Source organism: Vipera berus, assembly GCF_964194415.1.
Source record: "Vipera berus genome assembly, chromosome: 1".
In the NCBI taxonomy this organism is placed as follows: Eukaryota; Metazoa; Chordata; class Lepidosauria; order Squamata; family Viperidae; genus Vipera; species Vipera berus.
In genome coordinates this window covers 2,137,655-2,153,032 of record NC_138202.1, presented here as the reverse complement: position 1 = coordinate 2,153,032, position 15,378 = coordinate 2,137,655, and the positions used below count along the sequence as shown (strand labels likewise).

General features: G+C 44.3%; 2 protein-coding genes across 2 annotated transcripts in view; both read right to left on the bottom strand.

Annotated features, from left to right (window-relative positions):
• The window catches only part of LOC308677033 (nicotinamide riboside kinase 2-like), an 828,951-nt gene that overhangs the window by 64,840 nt on the left and 748,733 nt on the right, over nt 1-15,378 (bottom strand). The window lies entirely within an intron of this gene.
• The window catches only part of ATCAY (ATCAY kinesin light chain interacting caytaxin), a gene marked incomplete at its 5' end in the record, with an annotated part of 33,783 nt that overhangs the window by 16,212 nt on the left and 2,193 nt on the right, over nt 1-15,378 (bottom strand). Inside the window, 5 exons of the mRNA XM_081314924.1 lie at nt 646-777; nt 1,567-1,669; nt 1,826-2,011; nt 3,465-3,689; nt 5,380-5,438. Coding sequence (XP_081171050.1) covers nt 646-777; nt 1,567-1,669; nt 1,826-2,011; nt 3,465-3,689; nt 5,380-5,438 — 705 coding nt within the window. The remainder of the gene's footprint in view (nt 1-645; nt 778-1,566; nt 1,670-1,825; nt 2,012-3,464; nt 3,690-5,379; nt 5,439-15,378) is intronic.

The following is a 15,378-nucleotide window of genomic DNA, read 5'->3' as shown; positions in this document are numbered from 1 at the left end:
TAGATAGATGGATGATGGATGGAGATAGACTAGATAGATGATAGATAGATAGATAGATAGATAGATAGATAGATAGATAGATAGATAGATAGATAGATAGGCAGATAGATAGGCAGATAGATAGGCAGATAGATATACAGACAGAGATATACAGATAGATAGATAGATAGATAGATAGATAGATAGATAGATAGATAGATAGATAGATAGATAGATAGATAGAGACAGACGTGGGACAGAGAGAGAGAAATGATAGATAGATAGATAGATAGATAGATAGATAGATAGATAGATAGATAGATAGACAGACAGACAGACAGACAGACAGACAGACAGACAGACAGACAGACAGACATATAGGGATAGAGGGATAGAAAGAGATAGTTAGATATGCATAGATATATCAAATTTATGACCAAAAGACCCAATTATCAATGCCTTGCTCTGAGGATTCCTGGCCAAACATATTTAAAAAGGAGGAGGAAAATTCTCGGATGTGAGAAAATGCAGACACGCCCCCCCCCCCACACACACACGGAGAGTGGGTCAGCATTGCCACAAAAGAGCAGATGCAGGGCAGCCCCTTCCTCAACGGAACCAAGGGTAACTTAGATTCCGGGTTTGATGGCAATCGGCCCTCCTTACCGTCTGTCAATCATCTGGTAGCACTTTTTCAACCAGCCGATGCCCGGCATTCTCCTCCGTGGAGTGGCGCCGTTCAAATACACAATCATGTAGTCTTCGGCCACCAGCAGCTCCAAACTGCTGATCACGTATCTTCCAGAAAAGAGAAGAAGAGAAGAAAGAGAAGTGAGGAAAAAATGAGCCCAAAAAGATATGTCAAAAGTCACAAAGTTGGAGTATCCTTTCAGATTGAGATTTCTCCACCTTAGAAACTTTTAAGATAGGTGGACTTCAACTCCCAGAATCCCCCAGGATGGGCTGTTGGAATTCTTGGAGTTGAAGTCCACCCATCTTCAATCATGCTGGCTGGGGAATTCTGGGAGTTGAAGTCCACCCGTCTTCAATCAAGCTGGCTGAGGAATTCTGGGAGTTGAAGTCCACCCCTCTTAAAGTTTGCTGATTGGGGAATTCTGGGAGTTAAAAGTCCACCCCTCTTAAAGCAGACTGGCTGGGGAATTCTGGGAGTTGAGGTCCACCCGTCTTCAACCATGCTGGCTGGGGAATTCTGGGAGTTGAAGTCCACCCGTCTTCAATCAAGCTGGCTGAGGAATTCTGGGAGTTTAAGTCCACCCCTCTTAAAGTTTGCTGATTGGGGAATTCTGGGAGTTAAAAGTCCACCCCTCTTAAAGCAGACTGGCTGGGGAATTCTGGGAGTTGAGGTCCACCTGTCTTCAGCCATGCTGGCTGGGGAATTCTGGGAGTTGAAGTCCAGGATGACAAAGCAGCCCGTTTTCAAACACCTCCAAAGGGCCAGGAATCTGGCAAACCCATCCTTTTTTAGGTGAAATTCCCCACATTAGAGATGACTTAGCAAGCTCCCCATCTTGCCTTAACAAGACATCCTCCCCTCCTTTGCAGAAGACAGGAAGAGCCACCACTTACAGGAAGAGGTTCTCCATGATATAATGGTAGTCAGGCAGACTGCTGTCTGGCAAGCAACAAGCCGCGAAGACAATGATGGCGTTGAGGCCTTCCCCGTAATAACCTAAGAGAGACAGAAGCATGGAGGGAATTGACCTGCTGAGTTGGCCATGGAGATTCCCTGGCTGAAATACAAGGGCCTTCAACCACCTGATGGACCCGCTCCTTTCTCCTCCAAAGACTTAGTTGGAGACCTCATGGTGTCTGCAGAGCTTCTCACCTCCATGAGTCACCACCTTCATATACGGCTTGATCATCTGCAGGTCGATGCGGTGTTCCTGTTCCCCAATGATGACCGTCCTCCACAGACGGCCATTGGGGGCACCGCCGTCTTCCCCGCCTCCATCTCCAAAAAGGTCTGCACTGTCTCCGGGCATGTTTTTGGCTGTGGCCACGGGAGTGTCATCTGAGAAGGAGAAGCCAGAAGATGGGATGAGTGGCAAGCATAACCTGGATCAGAGTAACAATTCTTAGGAGCCAATTTATTGGAAGGGTGACGGAATAACTGTCTTGGAAGGGACCTTGGAGGTCATCTAGCAGGAAACCCTACACCATTTCAGGCAAATGGTTGTCCAGTCTCTTCTTAAAAACTTCCATTGTTGGAGCATTCACTACTTCTGGAGGCAGGTTGTTCCACTGGTTAATTGTTCCAACTGTCAGGAAATTTCTCCTTAGTTCCAGGTTGCTTCTCTCCTTGACTAGTTTCCATCCGTTGCTTCTTGTCCTGCTTTCAGGTGCTTTGGAGAATAGCTTGACTCCCTCTTCTTTGGGGCAGCCCCTGAGATATTGGAACACTGCTATCATGTCACCCCTCATCCTTCTCTTCATTAAAGTAGACATATCCAGTTCTTGCAACCGTTCTTCATATCTTTTAACCTCCAGTCCCCTGATCATCTTTGTTGCTCTTCTCTGCACTCTTTCTAAAGTGTCAAAATGTTAACCAAAACTGGACACAGTATTCCAAGTGTGGTTTTAACAGGGCATTACAAAATGGTACCAAAACGTCATGTGATCTTGATGTTATCCCTCTGTTAATGCAGCCCAGGACTGCACTGGCTTCTTTATTGTGGAACAAGTTTTTAATTCATGAAATCTAATAAAATTAAACCACATTCTGATTTTTTAAAAATTTGTTCAGTGCTTTGGCCACAACCCCTACCCTTCTTCAAAGACATCCCAACTAGGAAAAATTGCACGCCAAAACAACTAGACACAAAGATAGTTCCCCCCACACACACACACGCCATCACTCTACTAAACAACGAATTCCCACAACACTGTTATATGCCCTAGGATATCAAACCATGTAGTAGGGCAGTATTACTATTATCCTTCTCATCTTTCCTATTACCCATTTCCTGTTGTTTGTATCTTATGATTTATGACGTTGTATTTTATTATTAAAATTTATCGCCTGTTGCTTGTATGTACACTCTTCTGCACCAAAGATAAAATTCCTTGTGTGCCCAATCACACTTGGCCAATAAGGAATTCTATTCTATTCTATTCTATTCTATTCTGTTCTGTTCTGTTCTATTCTATTCTGTTTTGTTCTGTTCTGTCCAATTCTATTCTATATTCCATTCTATTCTGCATTCTCTACTCTACTCCTATTCTACTCTATTCTATTCCATTCCATTTATTCCATATTCTATTCTACTCTACTCTACTCTACTCTACTCTACTCTACTCTACTCTACTCTACTCTACTCTATTCTATTCTATTCTATTCTATTCTATTCTATTCTATTCTATTCTATTCCATATCCTATCCTATCCTATCCTATCTTGCAAAGCTGCACATGAGCCACTCCTGATAGGAAACCCAGCAGGGGATAGGTTACCCATTCCATTCCTACCCTCCCATTCCAGTTCGTTCCCATTGCCCAGGAATTCCAAGGAGTCCGTCTCATCCGGAGTTTCGATGTCATCCACGTTTATATCCAGGTCATCCGGTGTGTCCAGGAAATCATCGGACAGGAGGGACCCTTCGCTCTGGTCGAAAGAGATGTTGATTTCTGGAGCCACCAGGGTCTTCCGCTTGTGGCGAGCTCCGTTACTAAAATGTAAGGAGCTCGGGTGAGCTGCGGGATGTAAAGGAGAAAAAGTTAACATAGGAGGCAGTCCGGAGGAAAAAAAACGTCACCGTGGTGGATGCGAAGGAGAAAAAGTTAACATAGGAGGCAGTCCGGAGGGGAAAAAAACGTCACCGTGGTGGTTGCATTTTCATTTTGCAAAAAATTACAACCAGCAGGTGGCGTATGACCCTCAACGCACGACCACAACTGAGCTCAGCGTTTCTGCGGTTAAGCGAGACAGTTCTTAAGCTGTAAAGTTTTTGTCCCGTTTTGTGAACTTCCTCACCACAGTTGTTAAGTGAATCACCACCATTGTTAAATTAGCGAATCTGGCTTCCCCCGTGGACTCTGCTTTTCAGAAGCTCGCAGAAGGGGATCACGTGACCCTGGGGATGCTGTGACGGGCATAAAGGTGAACCAGTTGCCAAGCGTCCGAATGTAAATCACGTGACCGTCGTTAAGTGCGAAAAACGGTCATAATTCACATTTTTTTTTCTGTGCCTGAGCATAGCAAACTGTTGTTAAGTCAAGGGGATTACCTGAAACTGCAATTTAATAGCTGTTTAAAGGCTGGTTGATTGTTCTCACTGTCACAAAATTTCTCCTTATTTCTAGGTTATCATAATAATAATTACTATTATAATAAGAAAGTTGGAAGGGAGCTTGCAGGTCTTCTAGTCCAACCCCCTGCTCAGGCAGGAAACCCTAGACGAGGGGTAGGCAACCTCGGCTCTTTTATGACTCATGGACTTCAACTCCCAGAATTCCTGAGCCAGCTTGGCTGGCTCAGGAATTCTGGGAGTTGAAGTCCATGAGTCATAAAAGAGCCGAGGTTGCCTACCCCTGCCCTAGACCATCCCAGACAAATGGCTGTCCAGTCTCTTCTTACAAACTTCCAGTGTTGGAGCATTCACAACTTCTGGAGGCAAGGAGTTCCACTGATTAACAGAATTACAGATGTGGAAGGGACCTAGGAGGTCATCTAGTCCAACCCCCTGCTCAGGCAGGAAACCCTATCCCATTTCAGGCAAATGGCTGTCCAGTCTCTTCTTACAAACTTCCAGTGCTGGAGCATTCACAACTTCTGGAGGCAAGGAGTTCCACTGATTAACAGAGTAACAGACGTGGAAGGGACCTGGGAGGTCATCTAGTCCAACCCCCTGCTCAGGCAGGAAACCCTATCCCATTTCAGGCAAATGGCTGTCCAGTTTCTTCTTAAAAACTTCCAGTGTTGGAGCATTCACCACCTCTGGAGGCAGGTTGTTCCACTGGTTAATTGTTCTCACTGTCAGGAAGTTTCTCCTTAGTTCTAGGTTGCTTCTCTCCTTGACTAGTTTCCATCCGTTGCTTCTTCTCCTACTTTCAGGTGCTTTGGAGAATAGCTTGGCTCCCTCTTCTTTGGGGCAGCCTCTCAAATGCTGGAAGGCTGCTCTCGTGTCCCCCATAGTCCTTCTGTTCATTAAACTAGACATCCCCAATTCCAGCAGCCGTTCCCTATGTGTTTTAGCCTCCTGTCCCCTGATCATCTTTGTTGCTCTTCTCTGCACTCTTTCCAAAGCCTCAACATCCTTTTTTATAGTGTGGACACCAAAGCTGCTTGCAGGATTCCAGGTGTGGCCTTACTAAGGCTTTCTAGAGTGGTATTAATACCCCCAATCTGGACTGAATTTTTGGCTGACCATCTACATCTACTCACCCAACACGTTCTCCGATGGGTTTCCCAAGCTCTCCATTCCTGCTTCCTCTGGGAGGGGCCTAGAGGTGAGACAGTGAGGAGGGGGGGGAGAAAAAAAAGATTCAGACTGTTGTGGGGGGTCTTTCCTTCCACAAAAGGTGGGGAAGGGGAGGAGGAAGAGGAGAGGGAGGGGAGGAAAGGGAGGGGAAAGAGGAGGAGGGGAAGAAGGATAGGATAGGATAGAAATAGAAATAGAATGGAATGGAATGGAATGGAACAGAACGGAATAGAATTATGGGATAGAGTAGAGTAGAATAGAATAGAATATGGAATAAATGGAATGGAATGGAATGGAATGGAATAGAATATTATAGAATAGAATAGAATAGAATAGAATAGAATAGAATAGAATAGAATATAGGATAGAATAGGATAGAATAGAATAGAATAGAATAGAATGGAATGGAATGGAATGGAATGGAATGGAATGGAATGGAATGGAATGGAATGGAATGGAATGGAATGGAATGGAATGGGATAGGATAGGATAGGATAGGATAGGATAGGATAGGATAGGATAGGATAGGATAGGATAGGATAGAATAGAATAGAATAGAATAGAATAGAATAGAATAGAATAGAATATGGAATGGAATGGAATGGAATGGAATGGAATGGAATGGAATGGAATAGCAATAATAATAATAATAATAATAATAATAATAATAATAATAATAATAATAATAATAATAATAATAATAATAATAATAATAATAATAATAATAATAATTTTATTTGTATATCGCCCTTCTCCCGAAGGACTCAGGGCGGTGAACAGGGCAAACATATAAAAATACAAAGATACAAAAGTTAAAAAGAATTAAACACAATGCCCAAGCTAAAACAATAAGTAGATATATTAAAACAACAGAACAGAATAGAATAGAATAGGGAATGGAATGGAATGGAATGGAATGGAATGGAATGATGGGATAGAATAGAGTAGAGTAGAGTGGAGTGGAGTGGAGTGGAGTGGAGTGGAGTGGAGTGGAACAGAACAGAACAGAACAGAACAGAATAGAATTATGGGATAGAATAGAATAGAATAGATCTGGAGGGGACCTTGGAGGTCTTCTAGTCCAGCCCCTTGCTCAAGCAGGAGAACCTATACCAGGGGTGTCAAACTGCCAGCCCACAGGCCAGATGCATCATCCGGAAGCCGCACCCAGCCCATTGCCGGCAATGGAAACAAAAGTTGCGATACATCGCAGCACGTCACGTGACGTTGCGAGTTTGACACTCCTGACCTATTCCATCTCAGATGGAGGAGGGGAGGGGAAGGAGGAGGAGGAATATTGTGGGGTCTTTTGGTGAGCTCTGAGCTTGGTGGTTTTCTTGCAGACCTTTCATTACCAAACTAGGGAACATCATCAGTGTTAGGATGCTAACTCGGCTATCACTGATGATGTTCCCTAGTTGGGTCATGAAACGTCTGCAAGAAAACCACCAAGCTCAGAGCGCACCAAAAGACCCCACAATCCTCTTCTTCCTCCTCCTCCTCCTCTCCAGAAACCCCCCTCCTTTCTAACACTGATGATGTCATTTGGTTGGGCCGTGAAACGTCTGCAAGGGAACCACCGAGCTCACTCAGAGAGCAGCAAGGACACCACAGCACAACTTCAATCATTTGGTTAATGTGCAAAGACTCTCACAAATTCTCCCTAATGGGTTTCTGCTCGACCTGCAGCATAGATTTTAGTGCAAGTTGGGGAGGGGAGAAGGAGAAAGAGGGAGATTATGACTAAGTGATGATTCATGTTTTTATTTGCGATTTCTATCCAGCTCTCCTGCCTATAAACCAGTCACAGAATGTTGGAAGAAACTGTGGCAAAGGAAAAAAAAACATGTTTCTAGTCCTCTGCGTGACCCCAGAGATGTCAATCAACTACCGTAAAGCGACGGGGATTCCAGAATCAAGAATCGAGCTGGAAGGAACCTTGGAGGTCTTCTCATCCAACCCCTTCCTCAAGCAGGAGGCTCCATACAATTTCAGAGAAATGACTGTCTAGTCTCTTCTTCAAAAGTACCTACAACTTCTGGTAGCAAGCTGTTCCACTGGCTAATTTTCTTCACTGTCAAGAAGTTTCTCCTTTATTGCAGTTTGCTTCTCTCCTTGATTAGTTTCCATCCGTTATTTCTTCTCTTGCCTTCTGTTGCTTTGGAGAATAAGTTGACAACCCTCACCCCCCTCTTCTTGGTGGCAGCCCCTCAAATGCTGAGAATACTGTTACCATGTTTCCCCCCCCAGTCCTTCTTTTCTCTAGACTAAAAGGTAAAGGTCAAGGTTCCCCCACACATGTGTGCTAGTCGTTTCCGACTCTAGGGGCCGGTGCTCATCTCCGTTTCAGAGCCGAAGAGCCAGCGCTTGTCCAAGGACGTCTCCGTGGTCACGTGGCCGGCATGACTAGACGTCAAAGGCGCACGGAGTGCTGTTACCTTCCCACCGTAGCGGTCCCTATTTTTCTACTTGCATTTTTTACGTGCTTTCGAACTGCTAGGTTGGCAGAAGCTGGGACGAGTAACAGGCGCTCGCTCTGTTACGCGGCACTCGGGATTCGACCCGCCAAACTGCCGACCTTCTGATCGACAAGCTCAGCGTCCTAACTCACTGAGCCACCGCGTCCCTATAGACTAGCCATACCCAATTCCGCAATAGTTCTGGCAACCGTCCTAGTTCTATTCTCTCCTCTTTATTCTGGAATTTAAAAGTTTTTTTTTAAAAAAAGCACAGCTGACAAACCTCACAAACAAAAGAGAAAGTTCAAGTCTGTTGTACACCCCGTTGCTGGATTCAACCACCTGATCCTCCTTCCTCTTGCTATAAACGAGGCTCGCCTTGCAATCGTAGCAATTGCTGGAATTGCTAACGGCGTGGCTAGCTTTTCGACAAGCAAATCCTGTTTATCGAAAGCTCCAGTGTCCTCAAATGCCTCGAAGGAGAGAAGCCTGTGCATTTTCTGATTAAGCAGGCCAGACCGCCGGCGATTTTGCAGAAAGCTGGAGGCGTCCTGCCCACGTTTGGCCACGCCTCTGAGCTGACCAAAGGGAAAAATAATCTGTGGGTTTACTTAGATTATAGGAAAAGGCCTTCTCTGAAGGCCGAGGGTTACTATTATGAAATAGGCTTACTTCACTCGGAGAGACCGCTATCTATAGAACAGGCAGGAAAGGCTGTTTCACACTCGCGTCACATGCCTGCACCAAAGGGGGAGAGAGCATCACGTAAACAGGCATTAAATTCTTTTTTTCCTTTAAGGCAAGGTTTTTCGAACCTGGCAAATTTTGAGTGGAACTTCAACTCCCAGAATTCCCCCTTCTGGGAATTGAAGTCCACTCGTCTTAGTTACCAAGGAGAGAATCAAGATCACATGAAGCGGTTATTACCACTTTTATCATGCCTTGGTAAGGCCACACTTGGAATCCTGCATCCAGTTTTGGTCACCACGATGTAAAAAAGATGTTGAGACTCTGGAAAGGGTGCCAAGAAGAGAAGCAAAGATGATCGGGGGACTGGAGGATAAAACACATAAGCAACAGTTGCTGGAATTGGGTACGTCTACTCTAGAGGAAAGGAGGAAAGAAGGACCAGGGGGGACATGATAGCAGGCTTCCAGTATCTCAGGGGCTGCCCCAAAGAAGAGGCAGTCAAGCTATTCTCCAAAGCGCCCGAAGGCAGGAAAAAGAAGCAACGGATGGAAACTAATCAAGAAGAGAAGCAACCTAGAACTAAGGAGAAACTTCCTGACGGTGAGAATAATTAACCAGTGGAACCACTTGCCTCCAGAGGTTGTGAGTGCTCCAACATTGAAAGTCTTTAAACAGAGATTGGACAACCATTTGTCTGAAATAGTATAGGGTTTCCTGCCTGAGCAAGGGGTCAGACTAGAAGACCTCCAAGGTCCCTTCCAACTTTGTTCTGTTCTGTTCTATTCTATTCTATTCTATTCTGCTCTATTCTGCTCTATTCTATTCTATTCTATTCTATTCTATTCTATTCTATTCTATTCCATATTTCCTATCCTATTCTATTCTACCCTATTCTATCCTCCTATCGTATCCTATCCTATCGTATCCTATCCTATCCTATCCTATCCTATTCTATCCTATTCTGTATTCTATTCTATTCTATTCTATTCTATTCTATTCTATTCTATTCTATTCTATTCTATTCTATTCTATTCTATTCTATTCTATTCTATTCCAATTTCCTATTCTATTCTATTCTATTCTATTCTATTCTATCCTATTCTATCCTCCTATCCTATCCTATCCTATCCTATCCTATCCTATCCTATCCTATTCTGTATTCTATTCTATTCTATTCTATTCTATTCTATTTCTATTCTATTCTATTCTATTCTATTCTATTCTATTCTATTCTATTCTATTCTATTCTATTCTATTCTATTCTATTCTATTCTATTCTATTATTTCTATTCTATTCTGTTCTATTCTATTCTATTCTATTCTATTCTATTCTATTCTATTCTATTCTATTCTATTCTATTCTATTCTATTCTATTCTATTCTACCTCACTTGTCTGAAATGGTATATGTGGCCTCCTGCTTGAGGAAGGGGTAGGACTAGAAGACCTCCAAGGTCCCTTCGAACTCTCTTATTCTGTTAAGTGGTTCAGGGCCAGCCTCAGATAAAAGGGATTCCCCTCACACCCCCAAAATGTTAGACGTGGCCTCCGCATTCTTCCGTGCAACAGTGACATGAGAGGCCCCGTTTCTGCAAACCTTCAAAAGTCAGAAATCCGTGCGACTCTCTCTTTGTCGAGCCTTTTTACAGAAAAGACCTTGTTGAAGTAATTCTCTCCCATCCACCCACCCACCCGTCTCTGATTTTATTCTGTTTCACTAGCTCTCTGCTCCTTCCCTCCCCTTCCACTACAATCCAGTTGGTCCTCTCCCCACCCTGGGCTGTTCGGATCATATGATGCTCTCTCCTTCCATAGACAAAGCTCGGCGTGAGTCACCTCTGGGTGGGCTGCCTCACTGAGCATGCTCCCTGCATCCCAACCTGGAGCATCACAACAACATCTGGAGCTGAAAAGCAACGCAAGAGATTTCTCCCTCCTTTTTCCGGCTGGCCTTATTCTCACGTTCCCCCTTGCTCTCTTCCTCGGACAGCGTCCCTTCCAACCGTGACTAGGTACCAGGAAGCCAAAGCCGAGCCAGATCCCCGCAGCTGTTTATCCCAGGTGTTGCTTTTAAAGAGCCAGCCACACCACTTCCATCAAGAACTCTTCTGTGAATCCCTCTGTTTTATTTCTAATTTGTTCTTTTTTCCGTTCCATCTGTGGGGAGAGTTGGATTCATAATCATCCCTTTGCATTAGGAGTACAACCACGGATAGGATAAGATAGGATAGGATAGGATAGGATAGGATAGAATAGAATAGAATAGAATAGAATAGAATAGAATAGAATAGAATAGAATAGAATAGAATAGAATAGAATAGAATAGAATAGAATAGAATAGAATAGAATAGAATAGAATAGAATAGAATAGAATAGAATATAGAATAGAAGAGAGAAGAGAAGAGAAGAGAAGAGAAGAGAAGAGAAGAGAAGAGAAGAGTTGGAAGGGGCCTTGGAGGTCTTCTAGTCCAACCCCCTGCTCGGGCAGGAGACCCTATCCCATTTCAGACAAATGGCTGTCCAGTCTCTTCTTAAAAACCTCCAGTGTTGGAGCATTCACAACTTCTGGAGGCAGGTAGTTCCACTGCTTTTGTTCTAACTGTCAGGAAGTTTCTCCTTAGTTCTAGGTTGCTTCTCTCCTTGACTAGTTTCCATCCGTTGCTTCTTCTCCTACTTTCAGGCGCTTTGGAGAATAGCTTGGCTCCCTCTTCTTTGGGGCAGCCCCTGAGATATTGGAACACTGCTATCACGTCCCCCCTCGTCCTTCCCTTCATTAAACCAGACATGCCCAATTCCAGCAACCGTTCCTTGTATGTTTCAGCCTCCAGCCCCCTAATCATCTTTGTTGCTCTTCTCTGCACTCTTTCCAGAGTCTCAGCATCTTTTTTATGTTGTGGCAAGTAAAAGTGGATGCAATATTCTGAAGTTGTTGTTCCACTGATTCATTGTTCTCACTGTTAGGAAATTCCTCCTTAGTTCCAGGTTGCTTCTCTCCTTAAATAAGTTTCCATCCGTTGCTTCTTGTCCTGCCTTCAGGTGCTTTGGAGAATAGGCTGACCCCCCCCCCTCCTCAGTGGCAGTCCCTCAAATATTGGCAGATGCTATCACAACCTTCTCTTCATTAGAATAGATATAGCTAGTTCTCTCAATCAAAAACAGATTTGGTGCAAGGTGGGGTCTCTCTAACCTAGATCTTAACAAGCCATTGTACCATCCTTGCTTGCATGCACTAATCCATCAGAATAGAGTTGGAAGGGACCTTGAAGGACTTCTAGTCCAGCCCCCTGCTTCAGCAGGAGGTCCTATGGCATTTCAAACAAGTGACTTCCAGTCTCTTCTTAAAAGCCTCCAGTGATGGAGCACCTACAACTTCTGGTGGCAAGCTGTTCCACTGGTTAATTGTCCTCACTATTATTATATTTATATTTATATTTATTAGATTTTTATACCGCCCTTCTCCCGAAGGACTCAGGGCGGTGTACAGGGCAATAAATATTAAAATACAAAGTACAAAAGTTAAAAAGCAATTAAATAATTATGCCCAATATATACAATAGTTAAAACCATATTAAAACCCAACCACCAAACCCATCAGACCAGGCCGGCTTGCTCAAATAAATAGGTTTTGAGATCGCGCCGGAAGGAGCGAAGGTCGGGGGCCATCCGGAGCTCAACCGGCAAGCGGTTCCACAGGTCTGGCGCGCCCACAGAGAACGCTCTCCCCCTGGGGGCCATCAATCGGCATTCTTTGATCGGAGGCACCCTGAGGAGGCCCTCTCTGTGGGAGCGCACTGGACGGAGGGAAGTTGACGCCGGCCACAGGTGCTGCCGTAGGTAATCCGGACCCATGCCATGTAGGGCTTTGTAGGTCATTACCAGCACCTTGAATCTCACCCGGAGGGCAACCGGCAGCCAATGCAGCTTGCGGAGCAGAGGTGTAACATGGGAGTATCGGGAGACCCCCAACACAACTCGCACAGCTGCATTCTGCACCAGTTGGAGCCTCCGAGTGGTCTTCAAGGGCAGCCCCATGTAGAGAGCATTACAGTAGTCAAAACGAGAGGTCACGAGCGCATGAGTGACCGTACGCAAGGCATCCCGGTCTAGATAGGGCCGCAACTGGCACACCTGGGCAAAGGCCAGGTTGCTTCTCTCCTCCATCAGTTTCCATCCGCTGCTTCTTGTCCTGCCTTCAGGCGCTTTGGAGAATAGCTTGACCCCCCTCTTATTTGGGGCAGCCCCTCAAATACTGGAAGACCGCTATCATGTCACCCCCAGTCCTTTTCAGGAAACAGGATAACAGAATTGGAAGGGACCCTGGAGGTCTTCTAGTCCAACCCCTGCTCAAGCAAGAGACCTTGTAATATTTCAGACCAGTGAGTGTCCAGTCTCTTCTTAAAAGCCTCCAGTGATGGAGCACCCACAACGTCTGAAGGCAACGTCCGTTCCACTGGTTGATTGTCCTCACTGACAGGAAATGTCTTTTTTTCCACACACACACACACACCTAGTTTTGAAATTCCTGCCAGTTCAGTGTCATTCCATCTCTTAATATGGGGGGGTGAGCTATTACCCCCCGTAGATCGGGCTCGCAACTTGGGGGTCCTTCTAGATTCACAGCTCTCCTTAGAAGATCATATAGGAGCTGTGACTAGGGGGGCCTTCGCCCAGGTTCGCCTGGTGCGCCAGTTGCGGCCCTATCTAGACCGGGATGCCTTACGTACGGTCACTCATGCGCTCGTGACCTCTCGTTTGGACTACTGCAATGCTCTCTACATGGGGCTGCCCTTGAGGACCACTCGGAGGCTTCAACTGATGGGTTTAGGGTTGAATCTAATTTTAACATAGTTTTAATTATTGTATTATATTGGGCATAATTATTTAATTCTTTTTAACCTCTTTTTTAACTTTTGTATTTATATTCTGATATTTATTGCCCTGTACACTGCCCTGAGTCCTTCGGGAGAAGGGCGGTATAAAAATTTAATAAATAAATAAATCTGCAAATTTGATGATTTCCCCTTCTATTCCCTTGTCTAAGTCATTGATGAAGACATTGAAGAGTCCTGGGCCTAAGATGGAGCCTTGTGGTACCTCACTGCTTACTTCTCTCCATTTGGATGTAGTGCCATTGATGACTACTCGCTGAGTAAGGTTGGCCAGCCAGTTACAAATCCGTTGGTGGTGATGCCCTGTATCCCACCTTTTTCTAGCTTACCAAGAAGTAGGGGATGGTCTATTTTGTCAAATGCCTTGCTGAAATCGAAGGAAACCTAGGGCTATTGGCTATTCCTGCCCGCTTAGAGTCATCTGCAGATTTGATGAGTTCCCCTTCTATTCCCTCATCTAAGTCATTGATGAGCGGGTCCAGGCATCAGACTAACCCGCTCTGCAGCTGTGACGTCCTGAGACAGTGTTCAAATCCAGAAAAAAAAGGAAAAAAAACAACAACCCACACAGATTGCTTCAATTGTCTGTCAGCTCCGGCAGCTGCAGTGGACAAAGAATCTCCTGTCCAAAGAACACAGATTCACTGTGGATCTCCTCTAAGCATCCAGGCAAAGCTGAAAAAGTCCTTTTTGATACAGTCAATGTTGCCCAACGGCCAACTAGACCGACAATGGGGGGCCTGTTTCATTGTATGCCATTCCTTTAGAGAGAGAGAGACAGACAGACAGACAGACATAGATATAGATATAATAGATATATAGATATAGATATAGGTATGATAGATAGATAGATAGATAGATAGATAGATAGATAGATAGATAGATAGATAGATAGATAGATAGATAGATAGATAGATAGATTAGATAGATAGATAGATAGATAGATAGGATAGATAGGATAGATAAATAGATTAGATAGATAGATAGATAGATAGATAGATAGATAGATAGATAGATAGATAGATAGATAGATAGATAGATAGATAGATAGACAGACAGACAGATAGATTAGATAGATAGATAGATAGATAGATAGATAGATAGATAGATAGATAGATAGATAGATAGATAGATAGATAGATAGACAGACAGATAGATAGATAGATTAGATAGATAGATTAGATAGATAGATAGATAGAGATAGATAGATAGATAGATAGATAGATAGATAGATAGATAGATAGATAGATTAGATAGATAGAGATAGATAGATAGATAGATAGATAGATAGATAGATAGATAGATAGATAGATATGGATCTTTGGTTATTCGGGGGTTTTCCCGCGTAGAACTAAAGGTGTAGGAGCGACGTTTCGACGGAATCCCATCCGTCATCATCAGGCTGGTGGCTTCTGCTTCCTTCTTCTGGGAGAAAGATATAGATAGAGAGAGAGAGAGAGAGAGAGAGAGAGAGAGAGAGAGAGAGAGAGAGAGACAGAGACAGAGACAGAGACAGAGAGACAGAGACAGAGACAGAAACAGAGAGACAGAGAGAGAGAGAGAGAGACAGAGAGATTCCTATTGGAGTGCGCAAATTTTGAATTTCCTGGAATGCCAACCAACGATTGGAAAAATCCTGACGGTAGCTAAAAGACAATTGTGTCAACCCTCTTGGTAGTAAACAAGGCAGCATAAGCAATGCATGCAGTCCTCACTGAGCACGGCAGTTGTTAAGTGAGTTCCGGCCTCATTTGCAACCTGAGTTTTGCCACAGTGGCTGAGGGAATCACTGCAGCTGTTAAGTGAACCAGATGGTCGTTCAGTGAATCCACTTTCCGCTATTAACTGCTCTGTCGGAAGCCAGCTGGGAAGGTCACAAAGGACCACATGACCCCAGGACACGGCAACCGTCGTAAATATGAGAC